Consider the following 27,295-nt stretch of genomic DNA (forward strand, 5'->3'; position numbering starts at 1 on the left):
CCATATATATATTCTTATCACAGATCTTGAAATATTTGAATGCATTTATTTGCCTTCTCCACAAATGAATCTGTGAGCATCTTTAGAACAGAACAGTGTGTAGCACATAATATATGCTCAATAAAGCAGAGGTTCTCAGACTGGGCACTTTGGCACATGCCTATAATCCCTGAAGCTCAGGAGGCTGGGGCAGGAAGATTGTGAGTTCAAAGCCAGTCTCAGCAATTTAGTGAGTCCCTGTCTCAAAATAAATAAATAAATAAATAAATAAATAAATAGGGCTGGGGATGTGACTCAGTTGTTAAACTGAGTGCCTTACAAGTTTTCCTCATTTTGCTTAGCTCAGAGAGGCAAAATGTAATTTTTTTTAAATTAATCAATATATTAGCAAGTTAACAGATTTGAATGTCTAAAATATATTTAGGAAATAGCTGCATTTCTAGGCCCTCATGTTCATCTTGAAATAAAAGGAATAAACTTTAAAATAAAAATCTTATACAGAATCATTTATTTATGCTTTCATAAAAATTAGTGTAGTGCTCACAGTCTAACCGTATACCAGAAAACAAAACGAAACGAAACATGTTCTTTTAAAAAAACCTTCTACCATTGAAATTGTCTTAAAGGAGTTTACCTGGCCTGCAAATTTACTTGTAGGATCAGCTGAAATAAGGACACCATCTTTATCCTTTTGAAATCCACTGTGAGACCAATATGCCAGGTCAAAAGTGAACGTCTTCACATGCTCTGGGTTCTTAGGGTCCTGGACAGTGATGGTGGTCCTGGAATGCATGGAAACGACACATTTGCTCCCAAAGTTCTTCTCTCTCTATAATCAAAGTACAAATTCACAATCAATGACAAGTTTTCTTTGTTATCCAAGTTAATCATTTTGTAAGTCTTTATATCTAGTAGGAAAATAAACCAGGAACTTACCATTCCTTTTTTTTTTTTCTCTAAATGTGTTATTCTTAGCAGCTGTTATGACAAACAGTTGTTCCTGTATTCCCTCCAAATTTTCAAAAGGCATGTGTCTAGTTATATTAATGTTCTGAGAATAGTTGGATCTTTAACACCTAACTACACAAATAGCAATAACTATAGCATTGGAGAGATCAACTTCTAACACAGTTCAATTAAAACTAGTAAAAAAATTAAAATGAAAAAAACTACCATTTAAAGTCTTTGGAAATGGTCCTATGGGTGAACAATAAATGAATGAACATGCATTCTCAAAAAAATCTACCAAAATTCATGTTTTAGTCAGCTTTTGTGTCCCTGTGGCCTAAGACCTGATGAGAACAATTTTAGAAGAGGAAAGTTTGATTCCTCATTTCCAAGAGCGTCTGAACCACATGGTCAGGTTAGTCAGAGGGAAGGGCCCCCTCCTGGTACCCATTTCTGTTTTAGTCAGCTTTTTCGCCACCGTGATCAAAAGACCTGACACTAACTGCCTTAGAGGATGGAAAAGTTTATTTGGCTCACAGTTGCAGAGGTCTCTGTCCATAAATGACCAACTCACTGCTCTGGGCCCAAGGTGAGGCCCATCGAGGTGGAAGTATGTGACAAGAGAGGAAAGCAGCTCAGGACATGGCAACAAGGGAGCAAAGAGACCAAGTTCTGCTCACCAAGGACAAAATATATATATATCCAAAGGTATACCCCTCCCCGCACCATGACCCACCTCCTCTAGTCACACCCTACCTGCCCACAATCACCACCCAGTTAATCCGCTCAAGTGGATTAATGCCATGATTAGGTTAAGGCTCTCATAACCCAATCATTTAACCTCTAAACCTTCTTACATTGTCTAACACCTGAGCTTCTGGAGGACAAGTTATATCTAAACCATAACAATTCCGTAGGAAATGAAAGTCAGTGGTATATGAAGCAAGACATTTTACTCCTCCCCGCTGTCCATTTAGCAAGGTGGAGCCTCCATGCTAGACTATTATACCCCCAAACACAAGACTGCCTCTGTTCCAGATCCCAGTTGGATGTATTTCTTCCCAGGAAAATCAGAATATCAGCATTTCTCATTCTGTCTCCATCTTCCTGTTGCTGAGGTTAAGTCCTGGGTTGGACAGAGGTGTGGGTGGGGGCGGGCTTCCTCTTCTGCCCAGCTCCTACCCATAGGAAAGAGGCTCTACTTTAGTTATAGCATGCTGAGATTACGGGAGTCCTGACCACCCTTGTTTCCAGTCCTGAGATCATGGTTCCATACCAGGGGGAAACAAACTGAGAGGACTTCAAATTGCTCTTCTGTCTCCACTGAATGCTTAGCCTTTGGAGCTGGGTGTTACCAGGGAGCAATTCTGTATTTCCCACAAAACTCTGCTTGGAGATTTTTTGCCTGGGAGAATAAACAGGCCGTAAAGCCCATGATGGTTAACATTTCTTCCCCAAATAACTTTTGTGAGGTAAGGAAGCTTGGAGAAATTCAAGCTTAGGGGTGCTCTCGAGAATACTAGAGGTTGGGATGAAAGACACAAAGAAAGAAAATTGTATGCCCTCTAGTGTTCAGGGGAGAACTGGGGAAGAGAATAACTGGAAAGTTCCCTTCTGAGGGCCAGAAAACATATCTCACACTGTTCTCAGAAACTGTTCCTTCAAAGGCATCAGAATTTGATTAGTTTGTAAAGCAATATGTGTTCTAGGGCATTGTTGAAAACAATAGAGTCAATAGAGAAGTTTAACAGTTGGGCATGCATATTGTCCCTACAAAAGGGGACAGTGAAACACCATGTCCCTGAATACCCCCACCCTCTCTGTTCCCCAAAACCTAGCCAAACTAAGGGAACAGTGAGAACAAGCCTGAGCCAGAAAGTCCATTTACAGATTCTGTTGGAGGACACTGGCTTTCTCTATGCATGCTGGGAACTAGGGCAAGTTAGTATCATCTGTAGAAAGTGACTGTCTTTCATGTACTCCAGGACAGTTGTTCCTTGGGATGCTGGTCATACAAGCTTAACTAAACAAGATGATGCAGATGACATCCTGCTTCTGCAGCCTAAGATGAAATTCCTCTCTGAGTGGGGATTGGTGTGGGTCTGAAGGTACCATGAAAAGGATATGTGTCACTCATCCAACCAGCTGCCACGGTGCAAATACTGTGAGGGAAAGGAGGCGTCACTTAGCAAAGTACCATGAGGGACGGATGTGCTGTCAGCCTGAACTGAACTCTTCCTGGAGCAGTCACTGAGAGGAAGAGCCCTACCCAAAGCATTGTTATCCCAAGGTAACTGGGGTACACCCCAAACTGTGTCTTCCCAGGGCAAAATGGCTGGCAGAGTTGGAGAGGGGTTAATAGACTCTTCACTGAAAGACTAAACCAATAAATAAGCAATAAAAATAACAAGCTGCTGGGCATGGCGATGAATGCCTGTAATACCACTGGCTTGGGAGGCTGAAGCAGGAGGATTGGGAGTTCAAAGCCAGCCTCACCTAGCTGAGGCATTAAGCTAAATAAAATACAAAATAGGGCTGGGGATGTGGCTCAGTGGTTGGGTGCCCCTGAGTTCAATCCCTGGTATCCCCCCAAAAAAGCCATAGAGAGGAGGGAGGAGACTCTGGGTATCAGAGTTGTTACAATATAATATCTAAAATTTTCAGTTTCAAAAAAAATTGAGGTGCGCAAGTTACCAGGAGAGTATAGCCCACACAATGGGAAGAAAATAAACAACAAAAACTGTATTTGAGGGCAGTGGTTGTGCTCAGGGGTAGAATACTTGCCTAGCATGTGTGAGGCACTGGGTTCCTTCCTCAGCACCAAATAAAATAAAGGTATTTTGTCCATCTATAACTAAAAATATATTTTTAAAAAAAAACTATATTTGAGGCTGGGTGTGCATGCCTGTAATCCCAGCTGCTCAGGATGCTGAGGCAGGAGGATCACGAGTTCAAAGCCAGCCTCAACAACTTTGCAAGGCCCTAAGCAACTCAGTAAGACTCTGTCTCTAAATAAAATATTAAAGAAGCCTGGGGATGTGGCTCAGTGGTTAAGCACCCCTGGGTTCAGTCCCTGGTACCAAAAAACAACAACAACAAAAAAACTATTTCCACAACTAATTCTCATATACCTGTTAGGTAGAACTTGAAACAAACAATGCCATATCCTCCATCATAGAGCAAGAGTTACCTCACAGTCACTCTGACTCAGCCTGACCTTAAACTCCAAACCACACTCCATCATCATGCGAAGAAAAGAAATTGTTACCTGGGACTGGAATCCTGAAGACCCCTGGTTCAACATGGAAGAGTGACCAGCTCAAAAAATGGCAGTGACAACTAAAGGCCCCTTCACTGACAATCCCCCAGCAACAGACTTTGATAAACCCAGCCTAATTCCCTCTTAAGATCGGGAGCCATCTCATCAAAAGTTATAAAAGGTTCATTTCTCTTTTCTGTAAAATATTAGGATTTCTAATTGACCTGGCGATATTTCTATGTTTTAAACTTGCCTGGAATGCCTGGAATGCCTGCCCATGCCTTGAACTCACCCATGCCTGGCTTTCCCTGACCAGATAACAACACACAATCTGAAACCTCAGTGGTATCTCATAAATTCTGGTGTTGGAATCTGAATTTACTCCCTAACTTGAAATGTTGAGCCACTTAGATCATTAACCTACTATATGCTTTTGTATTATGCTTGTCAAAATCCTATTAGCTGTAAGTTCTCAAGACACCCCCCACCCACCCCCACCCCAGCCTTTTGCAACTTTTTAAGCTATAAAATCTCTTTTTTATAGCTGGGGCTGATGGTCTCTAGCCCATGTTAGGGGAGTCAGCCACTGATCAGCTTCCCTTGTGTACACAAAATACAAGCTTGCTTTAATTTGTTTAAAATTGGAGTTGGTGGTCTTTTCTTTACATGGTTTAACAACCACAAATGCAAAAAGTCCCCCAATTCCTCAAACCCCAGGCTATAAGTGGAAGACAGTTCTCAGTCTCCAGTGGGCCCCTTTCTGCAGGTTTTTCCTGAATAAACCTGTGTTGCTGTTGAACTTCTCTCCTCTCTCTTGATTTCCTTCATTCAGTTCTTTCCTTATATTTGGTGCCAAAACCTGGGCCTGGTGTTTGAGGTTCCCATCATGGGTGGCCCTCTGGGCTTCTCTTGACCTCAACCCAGACTTACTTTCTCTCTTTCTACCACCTCACCCTCCTGAAGCTCCAGTAAGGACCACTCCCATTGATGGACTTCTCATCCACCACCAGCCATCACCAATTTGGTGAGTGACCCCCTCTTGGATTCCTGAAATCTCTGCCACAGTTTCTCTCTGCAGATACTCTTCCTCTGACAAATCCCAGTGCTGGGTGAGAGAAACCCCCAAACCACTGGGTGGCAATGACTTGCTTTCTTTGGGGACACCCATTGATTGCCTGTTGACCTTAGAGAAACCAAATTCTTGTGGGGACGTCTCTTGATTTTGGCTTTTCTCTCTGTCAGAGTCTTTGAGGACCCTTCTCAATCCATTTTGTCCAGCATGGGCCAGACCCCATTCTCACCTTCATGAGACACCCCCTTAAGGTGCCCTCCCAAAGATATTCAGGCCCTGGGTCTCCAGGATACAGTCAAACCTGAAAGATGAAGACTGGTGTTGTAGAATACAGCTTGGCCTAATACAAGCTGGACAGTAACAGTCACTGGCAGAGGAGGTTTTCAAAATGGCAGAATAGAGGAGGTCGTTTCCTTGGATGCTCCGTGGAGTGAAACCAAGAAAGCAGACAGGCAACTTCTCAGCAAGGTGGGTGAACAAAAAAATAGTGGGGGCAATTTCCTGGAATTTAAAACTGGACATTCAAAGCAGATCCGGGACTCAGGAGGTTGGAAACACCAACCAGAGTGGTTCTCCCTGTGAGCATAGGGAGGGATAAGAGAATTAAAGGAACCTACATTTTTTGGGAAGCCCAAGGCAGGTCTGGGTATGGATCATTTAGAGATCAAGGACACTGCCTGGCAAACCTGAAAGACTTGCTGCATGATATTCAATATACATGTGTGGGGAAAGAAGCCACCATCTCTCCAGGCAGTGTACAGAGGACAAAGGAAGGAACCATTTTGCAGCACTGTGTGTGGGGTCAGCAACAGGGTGGGGGCTGATTCCTGGCAATCCTGAGATTAGAAATACAGGCCCAGTAAACACACACTGCTTGACATAGAGTGTGCTTAAGTGACCAAGAGAAAATCAAATGCAGAGAGAGGTTTCCACAAGGGAAACTGGTCGTGGAAACCCACCCAGTTCTACCCCTCCCCCTCCAATCTGATCACTTGCAGGACCTGCTGTGAGAGATGCATCTGGCCTGGAACTCAGAAGGGTCGGGTGGGAGAGATTGTTTGAAGTCTGAACCTGAGACCAGGACGTGTGGGGTCAGCAGATGATGTAGAAGACTAAGAATTGGGTCCCCCACCACATGAGTGGACCCCAGGGAAAGCCTGGACCAGCAAGTACTGTTTGCTGGAGGTGCACTGATTTAAAAATCTCCAGACCAATTGGCCTTCAGGAAAGAGCTTATGGCCCACCTAAGCCTGAACCCTAAATTCCTCCGGGAATTTTGCATATGGAATTACCTCTCTCACTCCAGAAATCCAGAGGGTAGAGCTTCACTCCAGACAACACCACCTAAAGCTGCTAAAAAGAGAAACTGAGAACTTTTTGAACTCCAATGGAAAGAATTCTTTAACTTTTCATCAAGATCTTTTTTTTTTTTTTAATTTTAATTCTTTTTCTCTTTTTCATTGTGACCTTAATGGTACATGGACATTTATATACATTCATATTTGTTTTTTCTCATTTCTAGCATTTTTGGAGCCAGTTGTTTTTCATGGTTTAGTTTTTTTGTGAATTAGGATTAGTTTATTTTAATTTTGTTTTGTATTCTTTTATTTTTAATTTTTTAAAATTTTTACTTTATACATGTATTTTTTCTCCTACCTGTTTTCCTTTTCTTCTGCTAACAGTCACTCTCTTTTGTTCTTTCATTCTTCCTTTTTTTAATTTCTTCTTCCCTCCTCCCTCATAATCTCACACCCTATATCACTTCTGTTCTCTCCCTGTCTACCATTGAAATTATAAACCCTTTTGCAAACTTGCCGTTTTTATTGTAGGCAATAACTGATCGTATTATTTCTGTTTTTAGTAATAATTAACATTGTAGACATCATAATAGGAACTTCTTGGTTTAATGCTCCATATTGTTTGCACTGGTTGTTATTATTTATCTCCCCCTAAACAGTGTGGTACTGGAAATCTTCAGGGACACTATAAGTCCACAGGGTAGAAACTCTACTTCCTCAGATCATACTGTTAGATGGGTAGACACACAAACAACATGAAGAAGCCACAACATAAAAAAGCAAGCGAACAAATTGTCCCAAACAAACCAAAATACTCCAATAACAGAATCCATTGACAACACCGTGGAAAGAAATGTCAGAGAAGGAGTTTAGAATGTACATAGTTAAACTGATCTGTGAAGTAAAGGTTGATGTAAGAGAGCAAATACAGGTAGCAAAAGATCACTTTAATAAAGAGATAGGAAATTCTGGGAGAGAAAAAAAATGCAAACAGAGTTCCTTGAAATGAAGGAAACAATAAACCAAAGTAAAAATTCAATAGAAAGCATCATCAACAGACTAGACCACTTGAAAGACAGAATCTCAGACAATAGAGACAAAATATATGATCTTGAAAATAGAGTTGATCACAGAGGGAAAATGTTAAGAAACCATGGGCAGAACTTCCAAGAACTATGAAATAACATGAAAAGACCAAGTTTAAGATTTATCAGAATACAAGAAGGTATGGAGATACAAACCAAAGGAATGCACAATCTTTTCAATGAAATTCCAAACCTAAAGAATGAAATGGAAAATCAAGAGGTTTATAGTACCCCCACTGTACAAAATTACAACAGACTCACCTCAAGTCACATTATAATAAAAATGCCTAACATACAAAATAAGGATAGAATTTTAAAGGCTTTGAGAGAAAAATATCAGATTACATATAGGGGAAACCAATTCAGATCTCAGTTGTTTTCTCAATTTAGACCCTCAGAGCTGGGAGGTCCTGGAATAATATACACGAAACTCTGAAAGAAAATGGATGCCAACCAAGAATCCCATATCCAGCAAAATTAAGCTTTAGATTTGAAGATGAAAAAAAAAACCTTCCGTGATAAACAAAAGTTAAAAGAATTTGCAACTGGAAAGCCTGCTCTACAGAACATTCTCAACAAAATATCCCATGAAGACAAAATGAAAAAAAAAAAAAAACAGTGAAAACCAGCAAAGGGAGGAACCACACTAAAGGAATAGTCAATCAAAGGAGAAACTAACTCAAATCAAAAACTAGACAGAAACCTAAATGACCAGAAATACAAATCATATCTTAAAAATAACCTTGGACATTAATGGCCTAGATTCATCAACCAAAAGACACAGACTGATAGATTGGATTTAAAAAAGACCCAACAATATGCTTCCTCCAAGAGACTCACTTCATAGGCAAAGACATGCACAGACTGAAGGTGAAAGGATGGGGAAAAAAAATAATCACTCACATGGATCATGAAAACAGGGGTTTCTAGTCCTCATATCAGATAAAGTGGACTTTAAGTCAAAGTTAATCAGAAGGGACAAAGAAAAACATTTCATAGTACTTGAGGGAATTATACAGCAACAATGCATAATAATAATAATAAATATTTATGCCCCAAACAATGAAATGTCAATGTACATCAAACAACCCCTTCTCAATTTCAACAATCAAATATAACACAATCCAATAATACTGGCTAACTTTAACATACCTCTGTCACCACTGGATAGATCCTCCAAACAAAAACTAAATAAACTATAGAAGTAAAAAATAAAGTTGATAATTTAGACTTAACAGACATATATAGAATATTTCATCCATCAATGACTGAATACACTTTATTCTCAGCAGCACACAGAGCCTTCTCCAATATAGGCCATGCTATGTAATCTATCACATATGTTGGCACACAATTGTAATTTTACCTTAATACCTTTTTAGCATCTGTAGGGTTATATTGATAGCTCTCTTTCCATTGATATTAATTTTTGTTTTCTTGCTTTTATCTTGATTAGAGTTGTTTATTTTTCTATCAAAATTTACCTGTATTACTTCAGTTGTATCTCATATATTTCTCTCCTTCTTCTTTTTTCCTTCCTACTACATAATTTGAAAATAATTTCACTGTTATTCTAGCTTTTTTTGAGTCAAAGTACTTTAAGTCATAAATGTTCATCTGAGTCCTGTTTCATCTCAGAGATCCTGATAGATTAAGCTTTTATTATCAATTTTTATTATCACTTAGCTCAAAGCACTATTTACTTTTCTTATGCTTTTCTCCTTGGCCTCTGAGATATTTATAAGTGTACTATTTAATTTTGAAATAGCTGACATATGGGGATGCGGTTCTAGATATCTTAAGGTGATTGATTTCTAATGTAATAAATTATGCAGAAAACAGTATGCATGATTTCAAATTTAAAAAAAAAGGAATGGAAATGCTTTTTATATTGATTGTATTGGTTTCATACACGTCAAAACTAATGAAACTGCATGTTTCAAAATATGTGCATTTTATTGCACTTCAATTTTATCTCAATAAAGCTATGGGAAAAAAATTAAAACAGTCACAGGCCTGAAAATGGCATGTTTGACTTCCAAATTCTCCAAGATCTTGAAAACCACAATGGCAAATGGTCTAAGGTTCCCCGTGTCCAGGCCTCTGCTCCAGGCCTGTACCTCTGCTCCAGACTTTCTCTCTACCAAAACTGTTCAACTTTTCACATTCTTCTCCTCAATTAAAAAAACACTGCTCCCTCCTTCAGGAGCTCTGCTTTCTTTCTATTACTTTAACAAATTCTGTAACTTTGCTCTCTCTCTCTCTCTCTCTCTCTCTCTCTTGTCCATGGACTTCATTTTTCAAATTCACAAGACAAAGAACCTACCCATCCACCCTCTGTGTTACATTTAAGGGGGCCCATCAGGGATCTACAGAAGGGTGAGTAATACAGACAAGGGACCTCTCATTTCTCATGTGTGATCTTTCTTAGTGGACAAACTGTCTTTACACCAGGCACCTGTCAGCCAGTTAAAAATGTCTAGCGCAGCTGCTAGTCTTAAGACTCAGGTGCCTGCTGGGGCAGGCAGGAACGGTCTGCTTTTGCTTAGGCATTGAGAATGTGGGTCTTGGCTTGCTTCAGTTTCTTTTCTGTGGGAGCGAATTCATGCATGGGACAGAAAAAGGCTTGAGACAATTGAAGGCAGAACACTGGGTGATGCCCTGGTGCTGCAGTTCTCATATCCAGAGTCTGACCTTGACAGCCCTCAGGGGTATCAAATATCAACCACCGTCTGTCTTTCTGTTCCTGACTGGCTTGGCCAATGGTAAAGGATGGCCTCACCTGATGAATCTTGAATCCTGAGATGAAGTCAGTCTGATCTGAGGTCTTCTGAAAAAAAGTGACCCAGAGTATGAACCAAGCAGTCTCTCCCCTTTCACGCAGAAATGCCTCTTCCACATGAACACTCTGGTGCTCAGTCTACTCCCAGCAACTCTGTATGTCCTACTGACAATTCTTTTACCTTATTTCTCTCAAATATCTACATGGAGACTTTAGGGACCTCCAAGGTTTCAAACACTTTCTGAGACCACCTTATAGCCCAGAACCCACCAAACTATTCATACTATCTAATTCTAAACTAGTTCAATTTGCCTATTGTGCCTTGCTTGATTCTTCCCAAGGAAACCACAGTAAAGGCTCTGGGTCATGATTCCTCCTTAGGTCTTTGTGTCTGACACTTAGCATGGCATGACCACTTTTGAAGGCTAGAGGACTATAAAGTAGTTGTGCCTGTCACTTTATCATCCCTGATTAAAATAAATCCTGAGTATGTTTTGAAATAATGATTGAATGTAATATATAATATCAATAGAATAAAAAGCAAAAGTCACCTATCATCTTAATAGATGAATTTGTCAAAGTCCAATACCTTTTCATGACATAAATGCTCAACAAACTAGAACAAAATGAACTTTCCTCAATCTGATAAAAGGTATCAATGAAAAATTCACACTAACTTCATGCAAAATTGCCAAGACTAAATGTTACTCATTTACAGTTAAGGAACAAGAAAAGATTTTTATTCTTTGTTTCATCCTGTGGTATGGGTGATTTAACTACCTCCCAACCCTTTTAATTTTTTGTTATGAGACAGGGTCTTGGTAAGTTGCTGAGGCTGGCCTCAAACTTGCGATTCTCCTGCCTCAGCCTTCCAAGCGGCTGGAATTATAGACATGTGCCTCTGTACCCAGCAAGGAATTTTATTCTTGACTTTTCAACATTATGCTATTGAAAGGATAAAAGAAACTGAAGTTACAATATGAAGGACCAGGCATTGTAAAGCTGCTTCTAAGCTGCAAAGCCTGAGTTAAAATGTAAAGGACCAGGTATTGTAAAGTTTCTGAACTGCACTCAGAACCTCAAATTCCTGTGGCAGTTAAAGACAATACCCGGAACTGCCCATTAGATATGTGTCGAAATTCCCCACCCCTGACCACCTAGTTGCTTAACAACCCAGACCCCAAGCAGCTCAGCACGTACGCACTCCGGGGCCTAAACCAATCAGTTTGAATGTATACCCTGCTTTAGGACTGACCTATCACCCCTGCCCGACCTGTTCCCGCAAATGAATGTACTAATCATGTTTGAGAGTTGTTGTTTGATTTTCCCGCGCCTCATGATGATTTGCTCTGATGTATGCAAAGCCCCCACCATTCCCAAAAAGTGTACTTAAGCACTGCTTAACCCCTGCTTGGGGCTCTTGGCCGCTCTCCCTTCTTGAGTGAGCACGGAGCCCTAGCGTGCTGGATCTTCAATAAACCCCCTTTTGTGGTTGCATGAGTCAGTCTCTTGGTGGTCTCTTCCTCCGTTGTTCGCCGGTCCCTTACACTATAGATGCTAGCCAGGGCAATTTGATAATAAAAAGAAACAAAAGGGGGCTGGGGATGTGGCTCAAGTGGTAGCGCGCTCGCCTGGCATGCATGTGGCCTGGGTTCGATTCTCAGCACCATGTACAAACAAAGATGTTGTGTCCGCCGATAACTAAAAAATAAATATTAAAGAAAAATCCTCTCTCTCTCTCTCCTCTCTCACTCTCTCTTTAAAAAAAAAAAAAAAGAAAGAAACAAAAGTCCTCCAGATAAGAAAGGAAGAAATAAACTTTCTCTATAGAAGACATAATCTCGTAGATAGAAAATCCTAAGGAATCCACTTAAAGAAACTGTTTAAATTAATAAATGAATTCAGTAAGGTTTCATGACATAAGATGAATATACAAAAATCAACTATAAAAAGAAAACAATAATAATGTCTTATTTCATACACAAAAAAATCAACTGTATTTCTAAACAATCTAAAAATTAAATTAAGAAAACATTTCCATTTCCACAATCATCAAAAGAAAATACTTAGGAATAAGTTTAACGAAAAAAGTGTAAAACATTCTGAAAACTACAAAGCATTGTTGGAAGAAATTTATGCTCTACAAACTGGAAAAAACCAACAGTGGTATGTTCATGGATCAGAAGACTTAACATTGTAAACAATACTCACCAAATTGATGTACAGATTCATTATAATTCCTATCAGAACTCCAACTGATAACTTTGTAAAAATTGACAAGATGATTATAAAATAAAGTGGAATTGTGAAGGACCAAGAATAGCTAACACAATATTGAACAGAAGAAAAAGAATTCACATTTTCTGATGTCACAGCTTACTGCCAATCAACAGTGATTAAGGCAGTAATGGCTCAAGGGTAGGTATGCAGGCTCATGTCATAAGGCTAGGGATGTGGCTTGGTGGTAAAGTGCTTGCTTAGTATGTGTGAGGCACTGGGTTTGGTAAACAGCACTGAAAACAACAACAACCTCAACAACAACAACAACAATTAATAATGAATTCAATTGAGAATTATGGGGAGTTGGCTTGACACAACCACAGCCATCTTGAGACATAATGGCTATGATTGTCCTTGAGTAATCCTAGTTGGTTTTTCCCTACAAAGTTTCCTAGCATACTGTAAATAAACAAAACTATTAAAGTGATGTGCGGAGATTAATGACCAGGTCTGGTGCTATTGGGGCCAGGAATGTGCCTGCCATCTTTGACATTAGCTCAAAATAAACTGGTTATATCTCATTCTTCCCAGCTTGAAATCACTTTGGTCAGGAGCTACTTCATAGCTCCCTTTCTCAGACCTAAATTGAAGGGCACCCTGGTCTTGCTACTACCCTGGATCAGTAAATTTCATCCTGTGCAATCTTGGATCTATCTTCTTTCTTTGGTCTCCCAGTGAGACAGAACTTGCAGACAGTTCTCATGCATTGGGATGATTTTTCTGGAAAAATTGCAAACCAGAAGGAGACTAAGGAAATGGTCAAGGGAAAGGAAGTTGGTGGGAAGTCTCAGGTAGGCCATCTAATTCTATGTAGGAAGGAGTGGTCTTTATGATAGATGCTTGCCACCTTCCAATACTAAGATTGCTGAGAAAATGGAAGATCAAGATCCAAGCTAGATACCCTAGCTTGGGCAGGTGGGAGGAGAACTATGTCAGCTATCATCTTGCAATCAGAATGGGATAAAAAAATTGGAATGCCTGGGAAGAAAGAAGTGAAGAAGGACCTGAGGTTCAAATGATAGAGGGTGGAACCCCTACCCCCCAATCCACAAGTCTTGCTTTTCTATTTGGCTAACCAAATAGCCCGCATCAGCAACCATCCACTGGCAGTGGCAAGATGTCACCTTTCCTTTGCAAGTGGGATAAGTGACATTCAGCACACTGCTGCTCCAAACCCAGGGATCCACCTCTAATGATAAAAAGTGGGAGTGGGAGGAATCCATCCTGTTATTTATCCGTTTTTTTTTTTTTTTTGGTACAGGCATATTGAACTGAACTCAGAGACACTCAAACACTGACCCACATCCCCAGCCCTATTTTATATTTTATTTAGAGGCAGGGTCTCACTGAGTTGCTTAGCACCTTGCTTTTGCTGAGGCTGGCTTTAAACTTGCAATCTTCCTGCCTCAGCTTCCCAAGCCACTGGAATTACAGGCATGTGTCACTGTACCACGCCATTTTAATTTTTTATTTTGGGTCAGGGTCTTGATAAATTCCTTAGGGCCTTGCTAAGTTGCTGAGGCTGGCTTTGAACTTTTCGTCATTAGGAGTGGGGCCAAGTTTTTCCCCAGAGTGAGGGACTATAGTGACACCCTCTCCTCCACAGAAAATATCAACTTCACCAGAAATCTTCACCCTAATTGATTTTGGGACTATCAGCAAAAGTCTCTACAAAAGAGTTCAATGTAGGTAAACTTCCTATTTTTCTGTTGCTATATTTTATTTGGTCACTGGCCTGGAAGAAATCAGCACTCCAGGTGCTGAACGCCCCTTTAGCCCCTTTACTAGTTTTTCACAAACATTTATCCATATAGTAGTTTGTAGAAGTGTATTAGCAAATGCAAAATGTGATTAAAAAAAAGAAAAAACGCAGATTCTTTAACAAGTCCTCTGGCCTTGAGCTGGGCTTCACAGAGATGTCTACATTTCTAAGATAAGAGAAGTTACCACTTGGGCTCCATGGTAACATGGTAGCTGGAAGGGGGAGGAAAAAACGGGAGAAGAAGCTCTCCCCTTCTCAGGTGTTGTCCTTGAAGAGTTAACTTTCTCAGAACAGTGAAAGAAAAAGCTGCTTTTATGTGAACTTCTGCAGACTGTGAACTTCTGAGTCCCTCCCCTTACATGCTGGGTATAAAGTTCTGAAACTACCTGAACTTGGGTTCAGGGGGATTAATTGATTACAGCAAAAGCTGTGCCCTCTGAATCTGGCTGGAGCCAAATAAAACTGTTTCCTGATATCTTTGGTGCCTTGCCTCATCTTTCCCCTACACCAGGATATGAGGGGTAACCAGAGGTTTTATGTGGAATCCACTATTTACTGGTCCTCTGGAAACATTATAAACAAGTCCATAGAAAGCCAGAATGCTTTTGGGTTGGAAAAAGCTATTGATGAATCTGGGGTAAGACCAACTGAGTAAAACACATATTGTTGCATCTAGAAAGTATAAGGGTTCCTGCTATTCCATTTTGGTTCTGATCTCCCTGTTTCCCCCAAACATTTTAGGGGTGGACATTCTATTAAAAAAGACATTGCAGATCTATTTCTGTGTAGGAACTAAGACATATGTTTATATTTTTCTTTTTTAAAAATATTGTTTTAAGTTGTAGACAGACACAATATATTTATTTATTTTTGTGTGGTGCTGAGGATTGAACCCAGTGTCTCACTCATGCAAGGCAAACACTCTACCACTGAGCCACAACCCCAGCCCCACGTTTAACTTTTTTTTTTTTTTGAGGGTGCTGGCATGAAGTTAATCAAGCCACATCTGCTTTCTAGTTATCTTGGTTGAGTAGTAAAAGCAATATTGAGCTTTCCCACCCCTTGTCAACACAAGCTGCCATGTGGATGTGCTGAGATTAACCCTGTCTGGGTGGGAGAGACAGATGGGACTTGAAGAAAGACTGTTAACTTGTAGTGAGTTCAATAAAGTCTGTTTCCTATCTGTGCCTAATTGTCACCCATGTCCCATGCGGGCGATGGAATCAGGGTCACTCCGCATGAGTTGGGCTGGCAATGAAAAGACCACACAAACACAAAATACCTTTTTCAGGGTCAGGGACAGTTCTGGGACTTCAGAGGTCAGCTCCTGTGCTGGAGGGCAAGGGGAGCAAAGGAGGCGAGAGAGAGAGAGAGAGAGAGAGAGAGAGAGAGAGAGAGAGAGAGAGGGAGGGAGAGAGAGAATGCCCCAAACCCTTGTATTTATTGGGGAAAAGACTGTTTCAAAATAAAAAATAAGAGTGGCAATGTACCCTAGTGGTTCAATCCTTAGTACCAGGAAAGCTTTTGCTTCCATGGGCAACACCAAAAATGTGGGAAAAATAAAAATACAACAAATCATCTATCTGATAAAGAAATGCATCCAGAATCTATAAAGGTCAGTTCATAAAGAGAGTCAGGTGTGGGAGCATGTCCTTATTTTCCCAGCTACTCAGAAGGTTCAGACAGGAGGATCATGTGAGCCCAGCATAGCGGGCAACACAGACCTGTCTGAATGAGTTAATGAATAAATAAGTGAATGAAAATAGATAATCCAATAAAAAATGAGCAAAGTCTCTCTGAATAGACAATTTTTCCAAGAATGATAAATAGGCATTAAACACAGAAAAAATGCTTGATATAATTGGTCACTAGGGAAATACAAATAAAAATCATGGAATGCATGCCATTTCACATTGACTTGGATGAATATAATAAAAAAGATACCAAGTAATGGCAAAAAGGTGAAGAAATGGAACCCTCATGCACAACTGGCGGGAATGTAAAAGGATGCAGCTGCTTTGGAAAACAACCAGGCATTGATTAAACATTATGCAATGGCACAGCAATTCCATACCTAGGCATAAAACCAAGAGAAATGAAAACACACATCCACACATAAAGTTACTGAAAGATTCCTTAGAGGACTATTTCCAATAGCCAAAAGGTGAAAATAATTCAGTGTATCAATTGATAAAATGGATAAGCAAAATTTGATATATCTATGACAAAATATTGTTTTTATAAAGAATGTAAATTTGAGCTGGGTATGGTACCCACACCTTTATTTCCAGCTCTACAGGAGGCTGAAATCAGAAGTTAAGATCAGTCTGTGCAACTTAGCAAGACCTCATCTCAAAAGTGAGGCATCCAGTCACAAAAATATCCAGCACAAAGAAATTGACAGAGGTCAGGCGCGGTTGGCACACACCTGTAATCCCAGCGGTTTGGGAGGCTGAGGCAGGAGGATCAGGAGTTCAAAACCAGCCTCAGCAATGGTGAGGTGCTAAGCAACTCAATGAGACACTGTCTCTAAATACAAAATAGGGCTGGGGATGTGGCTTAGTGGTGGAGTGCCCCTTAGTTCAATCCCCAGTACCTAAAAAAAGAAAAGAAAGAAATTGATAGGAAGAGTAGATTAGTAGTTGTTTATGGGTGGGGAAATAGAATATTTATGGGTTCTCTAAAAAGAACCTTTAGTATAGGCAATGAAATGTTCTAAAACTGTAGTGATGGTTGCATATTATCTGACTATACTAAAAATCTTGAATTGCCAGAGCAAATTGCATTACTCAATAAGAGTTTGAAAGATGGCATCTCGAAGTTGGTTCTCTGATTTCCTAATGAAGACTAGATATGGAATTAAAGTTGGGCAGTATGTCACCAGGCCTTATAAACTGTAAAATGAAATTTTTACATAACTGGAAGGTTTTGAGCAAGGAGTTACAAGACACTGACTTTCAGATTTTCTTATTGCTAGGTAAAGAACAACCTGGGAGCACCAAGATCATGTAGGAGGTATTGTAGTTGTTCAAGTGTGAGACTTACCTACTCCCTCTCCTACAAATCCTTTTCATTAGTTATTTAAAACCTCCAAGTGGTTACTGTAGCAATATTAGAGGCCAGTGAGAAAAGTGCCTTCAGAATTGTTTTAAGTAGCTTAGAAAAATGCACCCCCTCCCTTCTGGGGGAAAAGGAATGGCATTTAAATTTACTGATCATTAATTCTTTGGCATGGTTTGATCAGTTGTCAAGAAACCATGCTACTTCAGAAGATGTAAATAGTTGTTACACTTAATGTCATCTGATTATATCACTGCTTGGCTACTAAAATATTTTCTGCAACATGGATGAATGTAAAGGTAAGTTACAGAAGTGGGCAAGACCCCATCACATCAAAGGTAAGCATGACATAGTATCCCCATCAGAAAGTTTCTGTAGAGCCTTTGTGTGTTCTATCACTGTCTGTATCCAAAAATTTATTCTTTATAGTCATCTCAAATGTTTCTACTCAATATCTAGGAAGCCTTTTAAGATCTGTCCAGGCAAAATTCACTAGACCTAACCTTTTTCTGGGTATATTATTTCTTTACTATTATGACAATGTATCTTACTGAATCAGATTATTTAGTAAATTTACTTATGTTAGACTTAAACTGAAAGCTGCTAGAGAATAAAGGATTTTCCTTTGTGTTCTCAGTTTCTAGTGGTGTTTGATCCCCAGCAGCTGATTAAAAAGTTTACTGAGTGGGTCAGTCAGAATTACCTTAGAATTTAACCAATGCATTGATACAGATATATGGTTGCTATATATGGTTTCTATAGAGTATAATTGATGAACCATCCTAAAAATGTTGTTAGCAGTGTTTTGGTGAAAAGCAATATAAAAATACATTTATGCACAAATTCATTATAACAGAGTTCATTTAGAATTGGCAATTTGTGTAAAATCTTCTTTTATGGGGGGAGTACATTTATTAAAAACAGTATAATATGGTTATGTTTACCAAATTGCATTGGTTTAAAAAACATTACCTTGACAGTATATCTTTTTATCAATTTTTTTTATTGTGCTACTTGTGCAAAGGAATAAAATTAAGTGCTTACTAAATCATATTTAGATCTTTATTAACAAATTCATTTAAATAAGTTTAATATTCCATAAATGACAAGCAGCTTAAATATAAGTTTTATAATTATCATTAAAAAATTAATAAAATCAAAATCAGTTAAATTTTTCAAGAAGGCAATGTGACATTTACCACTAACCTGACTAAATGGCCGCACTCGTACTGCTACTATCACACGGTCGCTACTTGGCAGAGGCATTTTCATCATTTTCTCATTGTCCATACTGTTATTTGGTAGAAAAATAATGTAGAAAGCCACACTGCTATGCTTCATACTAAAACATTAAAAGCTTAGCTGACAAAGGCAGTTTGTTTCCAGATCATCAATTATTAATGGTCCATTCATTACACACTATCAATTACCTACTATAAATTATTTTACAACAATTATTTATTGATGAAATTTATGGCCTGCATCAAGTATCATTACTTCATTGCACAAAGTCTTACTGCAGAAAAAGGGGTGTTTTAATTTTTTTCTTGTTCTTTATCTACTCATCTCTTCCCATTCTCAATCTGTGCCTGAGGTCCTATGATAATTAATTTGCCAATTTTAAATCCTGAATATTAAGGGAATTCTGTGATTCAGTAAGTTTCTTTATAGCAAGAATATTATAAAATTTATCCAAACTTCTCCCCTTATCAATATTAGGCACACACAAGGTGTACTGAATATTGGTAAAACAGATTTATTTTACATTTTCTTCTCAAATCTTTTCATGAGGTTGCTAATAAGCAGTGAACCGGTCAATCTAACCTGGGTAATAAGTCTCTGAATTAAGAGACATTAAAGATAAATAGCCTTAAGCTTGCTGAACAAGAAATGCCAACATTACAGTTAACCACAATGCATTACTTGGAAAACTACTCATTTGAGGTAGGTAGATTACACAAAATTTGTGAAACTACAAAAAGGCAGCAAAATTACATGCCCATAATTCAATTTCAGCATAGTAACAGGCAAAACCAAATAAAAGTACACATTATGATTAGAAATCTTAATCACAAAATCAAAGTGCATAAGTTATAAAATAACAACTTTAAAAAATAATAGTTCAATCACCCTCATTTTAAGATTGGTCTAGTATTTTAACTGTAGAGAGAAAAAATGGGACAAATGCCTACTAGCATATAAAAATCATTGAGACAGAAATTCCCTTTCAAAAATCTAACAGACACAAACTACTGTTAAGTATACATTTTATTTAACATTCCAATAAGAAGTCATATTTACATATTATATAAATGTATGAAGTCTTAATATAAAATAGAGAAAACACCTGAACTAAAAGAATCACACTCCGTATGGAGTTACTTTACTTACTGAAGACATTCTATTTACAAAAATTTACAATCGTTTATATAAATTATTTTCTTCCAAATTGGATAATTTTTAATAATCCACACAATTTTGATGACTTTACAAACAGGTGTACATTAGAATCTTGGAAAAAAATTATAGCATTTTCCTGCGTAAAACTTGTTTTGGAAAGGAGGATGGTTTCTTTCTGCCCCTTCCAAGAGTTTTTCCTTTAACTTCTGCAGTTTTTCTTGGTTTGCTCTTTACTTCTTCAATTGGGCTTGCCAAAGGAGAAATCAGCCTAATTTTTACTGGAGGAGGTGACCAAGAACTTTCTTCTTCTGTATTTCTGAAAGAAAGAATCAATTAAGAATAGATGCATGAAGTAACAAAAATAACTGGTTTCTCATCACTCAAAGATAGCTAACCAAATGCTTTCATTTTCCAAGAGAGGTAATGGATTCAAGAGAAAGTGAAGTACAGCTTTAAAAGTCATGTAAGATAATTAGAGGCAGAGTTAAGGTTGTACTTTTACTTTCTGATATGGATATTTTAAAACTATCACTGCTAAATTTTTCCTTAATTGTTTCACATGTATTAATAAATACTGCTAGGTTACAAGGATAAGTGAACCAAGTCTTAGAAGTCATCTGTAGAATGAGGGCCTAGCAGGCCCAGACAGCCTATGAGAAAGCAGCAACTGGCAAATATATGTATAATTTCACAAACATGAAGGAGTTTGTCAAGTATGTTCAAAGCAAATTTATAAGTAAATAGTGTTATTAATTATAGTCAAGAGTCTCATTAAATCAGTTTTGAAAGAAAATGAATTGATACCTTTAATGAATCTGAAATTGAGTAATTTCCCCACAGATGTAGTTTTATTGTTAGTGAAATAATGGCAGGATTTAAAAGTTTACAATTATTTACTAATACTAAAAATATCTTTACTAGTGGAAAGGTGAACCATCCCACTTCTTTCCCAATCCACTACAAAAAGGAAGAACAACTGAGAACTAAACTACCTCTATCACCTGTATTATTTTTAAAAAAATATTTATTATTTTTTTAGTTAAAGGTATACACAATATCTTATTTTTATATGGTGCTGAGGATTGAATCCAGTGCCTCACGCATACTAGACAAATGCTCTTCCTCTGGGCCACAACCTCAGCCCCATCACCCTTCTTTAAAAAAGTGTGAAGACTTTTGTGGCGGCTATATAGAGATCACTTGTTCAACAGCAAAATCAGTCGATGCTAGAAATGACCATTAGAATTTGCCTTTTTTGCCATGTTGGGAATCAAATCCAGGGCATTGTGTCCATTAGTGCTCTACCACTGAGCTACATTTCCCAGTCATAATTTCCCTTTTAGTTTTTATTTATTTTTAAGATTTTTTTTTTTTTTTTAGTTGTAGATGGACACAATACCTTTATTTATTTATATGGTGCTAAGGATTGAGGGCCTTACAACATGCTAGGCAAGTATTCCAGCCATAATTTCCCTTTTTAAATAAGACTTTTCTTAGCTGTAACTTGAAGAAACAAATGGTTAGATATTATAGAATGGAAAGTAATACTTACTTGCTTGCTCGTTTTGTTTTTGCAATCCTGATTCTTTTCACTTTTTGCTCTACCATAGTTTCTCCTGATTTAGTATCATCTTCCTATGGGTTGAAATTTTACAGAGATAAATCCTAAGTAATTAAACATTTGAAATCTAAACAGTTTTTTATCAAAGAGTCAAAGAATATAGCCAAACACTGCAAATAAATTCAAACTTATCCAGTCCCAAACTGACTCTTTCTGTTCTTCAGCAGAAACTCTGGCTAAGATTGCTGCTCTTTATTCCTCACTCCCAAGTCAACTATGCTCCAAGTTTTCTTTTTTATTTTCAATGTTTCTATTTCCAGTGGAAACTGACAACTGTCCTTCCTACTGCTTAGGTCCCCAAATCCAGGATCTTCATCTTTTAGGGATTAGGCTGCCAACAATTATTTTTTCCTGCCTAGAATTCATCTTTCACAAAAATGATCTAATATACAAACATGACTATTGTGAACGAATGTTCCCAGCCTACCCACCCCTGCCATGCATTCTGTACATCTTCTGTCTTCTTGGTCCAGGAATGCCTGTCTCTTCTGTCCTCAGTCTACAGAGGTACTTGGGTATAAATGATTCTTTTTTTTTTTTTTTTAATATTTATTTTCTTTATTTTCTAGTTGGACACAATATCTATCTATCTATCTATCTATCTATCTATCTATCTATCTATTCATCCATCTATGTGGTGCTGAGGATCGAACACAGGGCCTTGCATGTGATAGGCAAGCACTCTACCGCTGAGCCACAATCCCAGCCCTACATAAATGATTCTGATCAAGCAATGAAATACTTGTTTTTGCCTCTTCAATTAAACTGTATATTTCATTCAACTGTGAGCTGAGTTATTTTTGTGTAATAACCAATTAATGGCAGATAATTCAATAAATGTCTATAAATTAACATTCATATATATAAAGGACTCACAATCCCTAAAGAATTTCCACTCTAGGGTAACGTGTAACTATGCCATTGAATTAACTCTGAAATAAATTCTTTAATGACACATTAGGGGCTCAAGGACCTATATCATAGGTAAACAAACCCAAATAATTCTGATTACCTCCAAAAAAGTAATTTAAATTACAGCTGCCAGTAAGTAATATATTATCAGCAACATCAAAGATCTGTCTTAAAAGTAGGATCTTCAAGAGTAGAGACATGATGGTTTGGGGTTTTTACCAAAAATGGCTGCTACCTTTAAAGATTATTCAGGAAATATTTTAAAAATAAAAAGTATGTTTAAGCAAACACACAAAATCCTATATTCCTTACCAGTTCATCTACAAGCTTGGATGCACTGGATGTATTCTTTCGTCTGGTCCTCAAAGCAGGAGGTGAGAATACAAACTGAGAAGATAAGTCTGAAACTAATTCTTTCAACTGTGCAGGAGCCTCTATTTTTGCAGCTAAAGAAAAGTTGGGGGGAAAAATGTATCTGTATGTATCCAACAAGAAGCTTAGAACAAATGATGCACATTACAAAGATGCAAACATCCCAAAATAGAGAACAGAGGTAGGTACTCCTTAATGACCAAGTTAGGACAAGAGAAATCATGAGGGATAGGGTATGGGGAGAATCTCAGTATCATTTAGGTAAACCAAATGTTTACCTTTAATTGTTTACAAGTATTTAAAGAATCAAACTAAATAATGTTATAATAAAAATATGACATAAAAGGCAGGTACAAAATTGTATAATCCATTATTTTTTTAATTAAAAATAATTTTTTTTTTTTAGTTGTAGATGAATAGCAGGATCAAACCCAGTGCCTCACACATGCTAGACAAGTGCTCTGCCACCAAGCTACAGCCCAGCCCAACCCCAGCCCCAGCCCCAGCCCCAATCTGTTAGTTTTAATCCTTTCTGCTTCTGGAATCATCTTCTCATAAACTTTCCCCAACTACTTCAAAGCAGTAAGGAAACAAAGTTTAATATCATGTACAAAAATATTCAGCCTTTATCAACTGTTCCTTTCACGAATTCTCACAGATCAGACTATACTATTTTCTTTCTACTTAATCTAATCCAATCTATTCTATTTTGGGGGTGCTGGGGTCTGAACTTGGGGGCACTCAATCACTGAGCCACATCCCAGCCCTATTTTGTATTTTTATTTAGAAACAGGGTTTCACTGAGTAGCACTCACTTTTGCTGAGGCTGGCTTTGAACTCTTGTTCCTCCTGCCTCAAGCTCCTGAGCCACTAAGATTATAGGTATGCACCACTATGCCTGGCTACAAATCATTTTGAGGACAAATTGTCAATTATATGGGAAAGTTGCTTTCCTGGGCTTGTGATGGATATGTGACTGCAAAATTACAATGCATTTTAAAAAGTTTCATCAGCATAGTGAATATTGGAGATATAAAAAGGGCTGGGAATGTAGTATAATGGTAAACCACTTGCCTATCATGTGCAAGGTCCTGGGTTTGATACCCAGTACCTGGGGTGGGGAGGGGGATAGTGTTTGTGGATATCATTGGGACATAAGCCAGTGGCCACAGTTCTTCAATTTAAAGAGCTGATTCTATTTGGAGAGAAATTAAAATTAAGTCATTAGGATAAGGAACACTATTCTAATGCTATTTCGAAGGATTAAACACTATGAGCTGGGTACGAAGGTGCACACCTGTAATCCCAATAAGCCTCAGCAATTTAGCAAGTCCCTAAGCAATTCAGCCAGATCCTGTTGCTAGTAAATATTAAAAAGGCCTGGAGATGTGGCTTGGTGGTTAAATGTCCCTGGGTTTAATCCCTAGTACCACCCCTCCCCCGCCAAAAAAGAAGAAAAATACTATTGTCAGGTAAATTATAGGATTAAAAAAAGAAAGGAAAAAAAGAAAAAGGCATACTAAATCATACAGAATCCCTGAAATTTCAAAACAAATTTGGAAACATGAAATCTTTGCTTTAAGCCAAATCAAACCACATAGTGCTTTTAAACAAATTTTAGGTTGAAGATTCTGCATGATATGTAAAATATGAATAAAAATAAAAGTACCTTTCACTTTCCTTGGTACCTCTGCTGCAGGAGGAGAAAATAAAGGCTCATTTTTTGGTTCAGAAAGAGCTGGTAACAAGATGGCCTTGCTAGACCTGGTCCTTGTACTACGAGAAGACTTAGCAAAAGTTGAGGTGCCAAGTAATCTTTCTTCTTGGTTATTTGGTTGTTCGTGTGTCATTTCATCTGATACAGAGTGTAATGAACTTTTCTGACATTGATTTTCAGTCTTCTTGGTAAGTTTTTTCTTAGAGCTTGCCACCAAAACAAGTTCCTCATTTGGCACTAAAACTGGTTTTCCAACATCAATATTTTCATTTCTAGCTGAGGTATTCCTTGAAGATCTTCGGATACTAAGAACTCTCTTCTTGGGACTTCTCTCTTCCTTAACAGTCTTAGATCCAACATTTTCTGATGGATTTATTTTCCTTGGTCTACCACGTTTCCTAGCTGTGGCAGGCAAATCAAATTCTGCTTGAAGAATCAACTGGGAGGAATCAAGTTTAGACTCTTCTATCATATCTGACTTAGTAACTTCTTTCTCTCTGATCCTTCTACTACGTTTAATAGGCAGTTGGTCATTGGATTTCCCCTCTTGCATATTTTCAGAGGCTTCTGTATCAGCATTTCTCAGCTTTTTCTTGACAGTCTTGCTAGGACTTGCTACTTTACTAACATTAATTTCAACACTTTCCTGATTTTCTATAGATTTTTTAGTTTTTCTAAGAGTCCTTTTTGTAACAGATGAAAGCTTAACTTCTTTTCTAAAAGAAATTTCTTCAGTTGCTGGTTCCAAAAGCTGAGGTGACTTTAACCTTTTTAGTTCCCTACCTGAAGTAACCTGCAATTCTTGTTCCACAGAATCAATACTATTAGTTTCTTTTTTCTTCCTTCCTCTCCTAGAAATAATAAAATTTTGAGGTATTTGCTGATTCTGAGATTTTCCTTTGATATCAGAATAGGCACTTTCAGAAACCTCAGAAATTTCTTTTGCTTTTCTAGTTTTCTTTATAGATTGTGGCCCCAGCATCTTGGGAGTAGCAAAATCTGCTGACTCCTGCCCAGCTGTAGTGATACTCAGGTTTTGGACATTCTTTCTCATGCGTGTTCTAGAGGAAACCATGTCATCACCCTGGCTAACATTTATAGTCATGGTACTTGTTTCCTGAAAAGTCTTTATCACAGGTTTGACTAATTTGGTAGAACACATTACCTTCTGGCTTATTAAAGGTATGCTTTCATGAACAGACTGTTCCATTACATCTGAGGTGATTTCTTTACTTCTCGTATCTTTAATCACACCTAATAAATTTTCTGCAATTGCTACTTTAATGGGTTCAGGCACATATGGTAAAGTCTCTACCTTTTGGGATTCCTGATCACTAGTTATGATAGATGGAAAATCTGCAACATGTCCTTGATCATCATGTTCCACACTGTATACAAGTTTTTCTTTGGATGCTGTGTTAGCTGCTTTAGGTAACACATTAGGTGTTGCAGAATCACCTGTCTCAACTTCTCCTTCTTCACCTTCCAATATCAAGGTAAAGTTGCTCTGGGCCACAAAAAGTTCCCCATCTACTTCAGCAATGTCACATTCAGCAGAATCTTTATTATCAGGTAAGTCACAAAACTGTTGCTCAATAGTATCAAAATTATATTGAAGCTTAAGAGTTCCTGAGGGATATAACTCGTTAAATGAAAGATTTCTGGCCTCTTCTCCTGAATTTTGAACTTCAAGCTTTTCATGTCCAATTACCTAAAATGAATTAAAGATAAGAGACCAGTTAAAAAATTTAAAAATCTATTTTAGCCTAAAGCACGAAGGTTTTTAATGACCATTTACTTTTGGTGTGTGCATTTTTTCAAAATAATGCTACATTTGATATTTGGCACATACTATAAGGTTTACTTTATATATATTCATTTAAAAATTCAGGCCTAAATGAGAATTCAGTCAAAAACAACTATATTCAGAGACTATGACTGTAATTAAACTAGAAATTCCACATTTCCCTAGCTATGACAGAATAAACAAAAAATTGAAAATTATTATGAGACTATTATGAAAATTAAGGATTTTTTCTACTCTTACTCAACAGAAAACTGGAGAAAAATAACCCCCAAACTATATTTTAATGAAAATCCCCAAATTACCTAACTATCCACACTTTTCTAAACAGCATGATCCCCATAAGGTTGAAGAACAATTCACCTACATAAGCTCCCTTGGGCTAGACTCAATCTTCTTCCCTTTGCTGGGGCTGCATAAACCATGAAATTCCTAAGGCTTTCAAGTTCAGTACCTCTCCTGCAAGGGTTTGGTGGAAGAAGGAATGGTCCTTGCATTTACCTTTTGGTAAGGGAAGGGGAGAAAAAGGAGGAGGTAGAGAGTAACAGAGAGATCTCCTGACCAAGAAGGTAGAACATTACCACCCACCTAGACAATGACATTTTCCCATTCCCCAAACATTGAGATGAGATTGGAAATAGCCTGTAAGTGAGGATTCCCATTTACACCATGCCCACATTTTTATTGTTTCACAACTAAAGGAATAGGGACTTTAGCCATCTATTTCACAGCACTCATGAAGATAAATATAGATACTCATAACATTTTAATGTACTCCCCAAACTCCATACACATTTCTATACAGTTTTTCCTCTTATCATATAAAAATTTGGTCAAATCATAGAAAAACCATAAAACATATTAAGTATAAAAAATGCTTTTTGGAGTTGTTCAGAAATTGAATATCACCCAGGTAAATATCA

At 38.0% G+C, this 27,295-nt stretch overlaps 2 protein-coding genes across 4 annotated transcripts in view; both read right to left on the reverse strand.

Annotated features, from left to right (window-relative positions):
• The window catches only part of LOC143412076 (kinesin-like protein KIF28), a 73,223-nt gene extending 54,387 nt beyond the window's left edge, over positions 1 to 18,836 (reverse strand). The window contains exons 1-2 of the mRNA XM_076872906.1: positions 18,753 to 18,836; positions 635 to 829 (exon numbers count right to left, since the gene is read on the reverse strand). Of these exons, the coding sequence (XP_076729021.1) occupies positions 635 to 829; positions 18,753 to 18,836 (279 nt within the window). The remainder of the gene's footprint in view (positions 1 to 634; positions 830 to 18,752) is intronic.
• Ahctf1 (AT-hook containing transcription factor 1) overlaps positions 18,590 to 27,295 on the reverse strand; it is a 70,557-nt gene continuing 61,851 nt past the window's right edge. For all 3 annotated transcript variants that reach the window (XM_076832482.1, XM_076832481.1, XM_076832480.1), the window contains exons 33-36: positions 24,521 to 26,279; positions 22,792 to 22,925; positions 21,499 to 21,581; positions 18,590 to 20,262 (exon numbers count right to left, since the gene is read on the reverse strand). In XM_076832482.1, the coding sequence (XP_076688597.1) occupies positions 20,070 to 20,262; positions 21,499 to 21,581; positions 22,792 to 22,925; positions 24,521 to 26,279 (2,169 nt within the window). In that variant the 3' untranslated portion in view covers positions 18,590 to 20,069. The remainder of the gene's footprint in view (positions 20,263 to 21,498; positions 21,582 to 22,791; positions 22,926 to 24,520; positions 26,280 to 27,295) is intronic.

This window comes from Callospermophilus lateralis, chromosome 13, assembly GCF_048772815.1.
Source record: "Callospermophilus lateralis isolate mCalLat2 chromosome 13, mCalLat2.hap1, whole genome shotgun sequence".
Classification (NCBI taxonomy): domain Eukaryota; kingdom Metazoa; phylum Chordata; class Mammalia; order Rodentia; family Sciuridae; genus Callospermophilus; species Callospermophilus lateralis.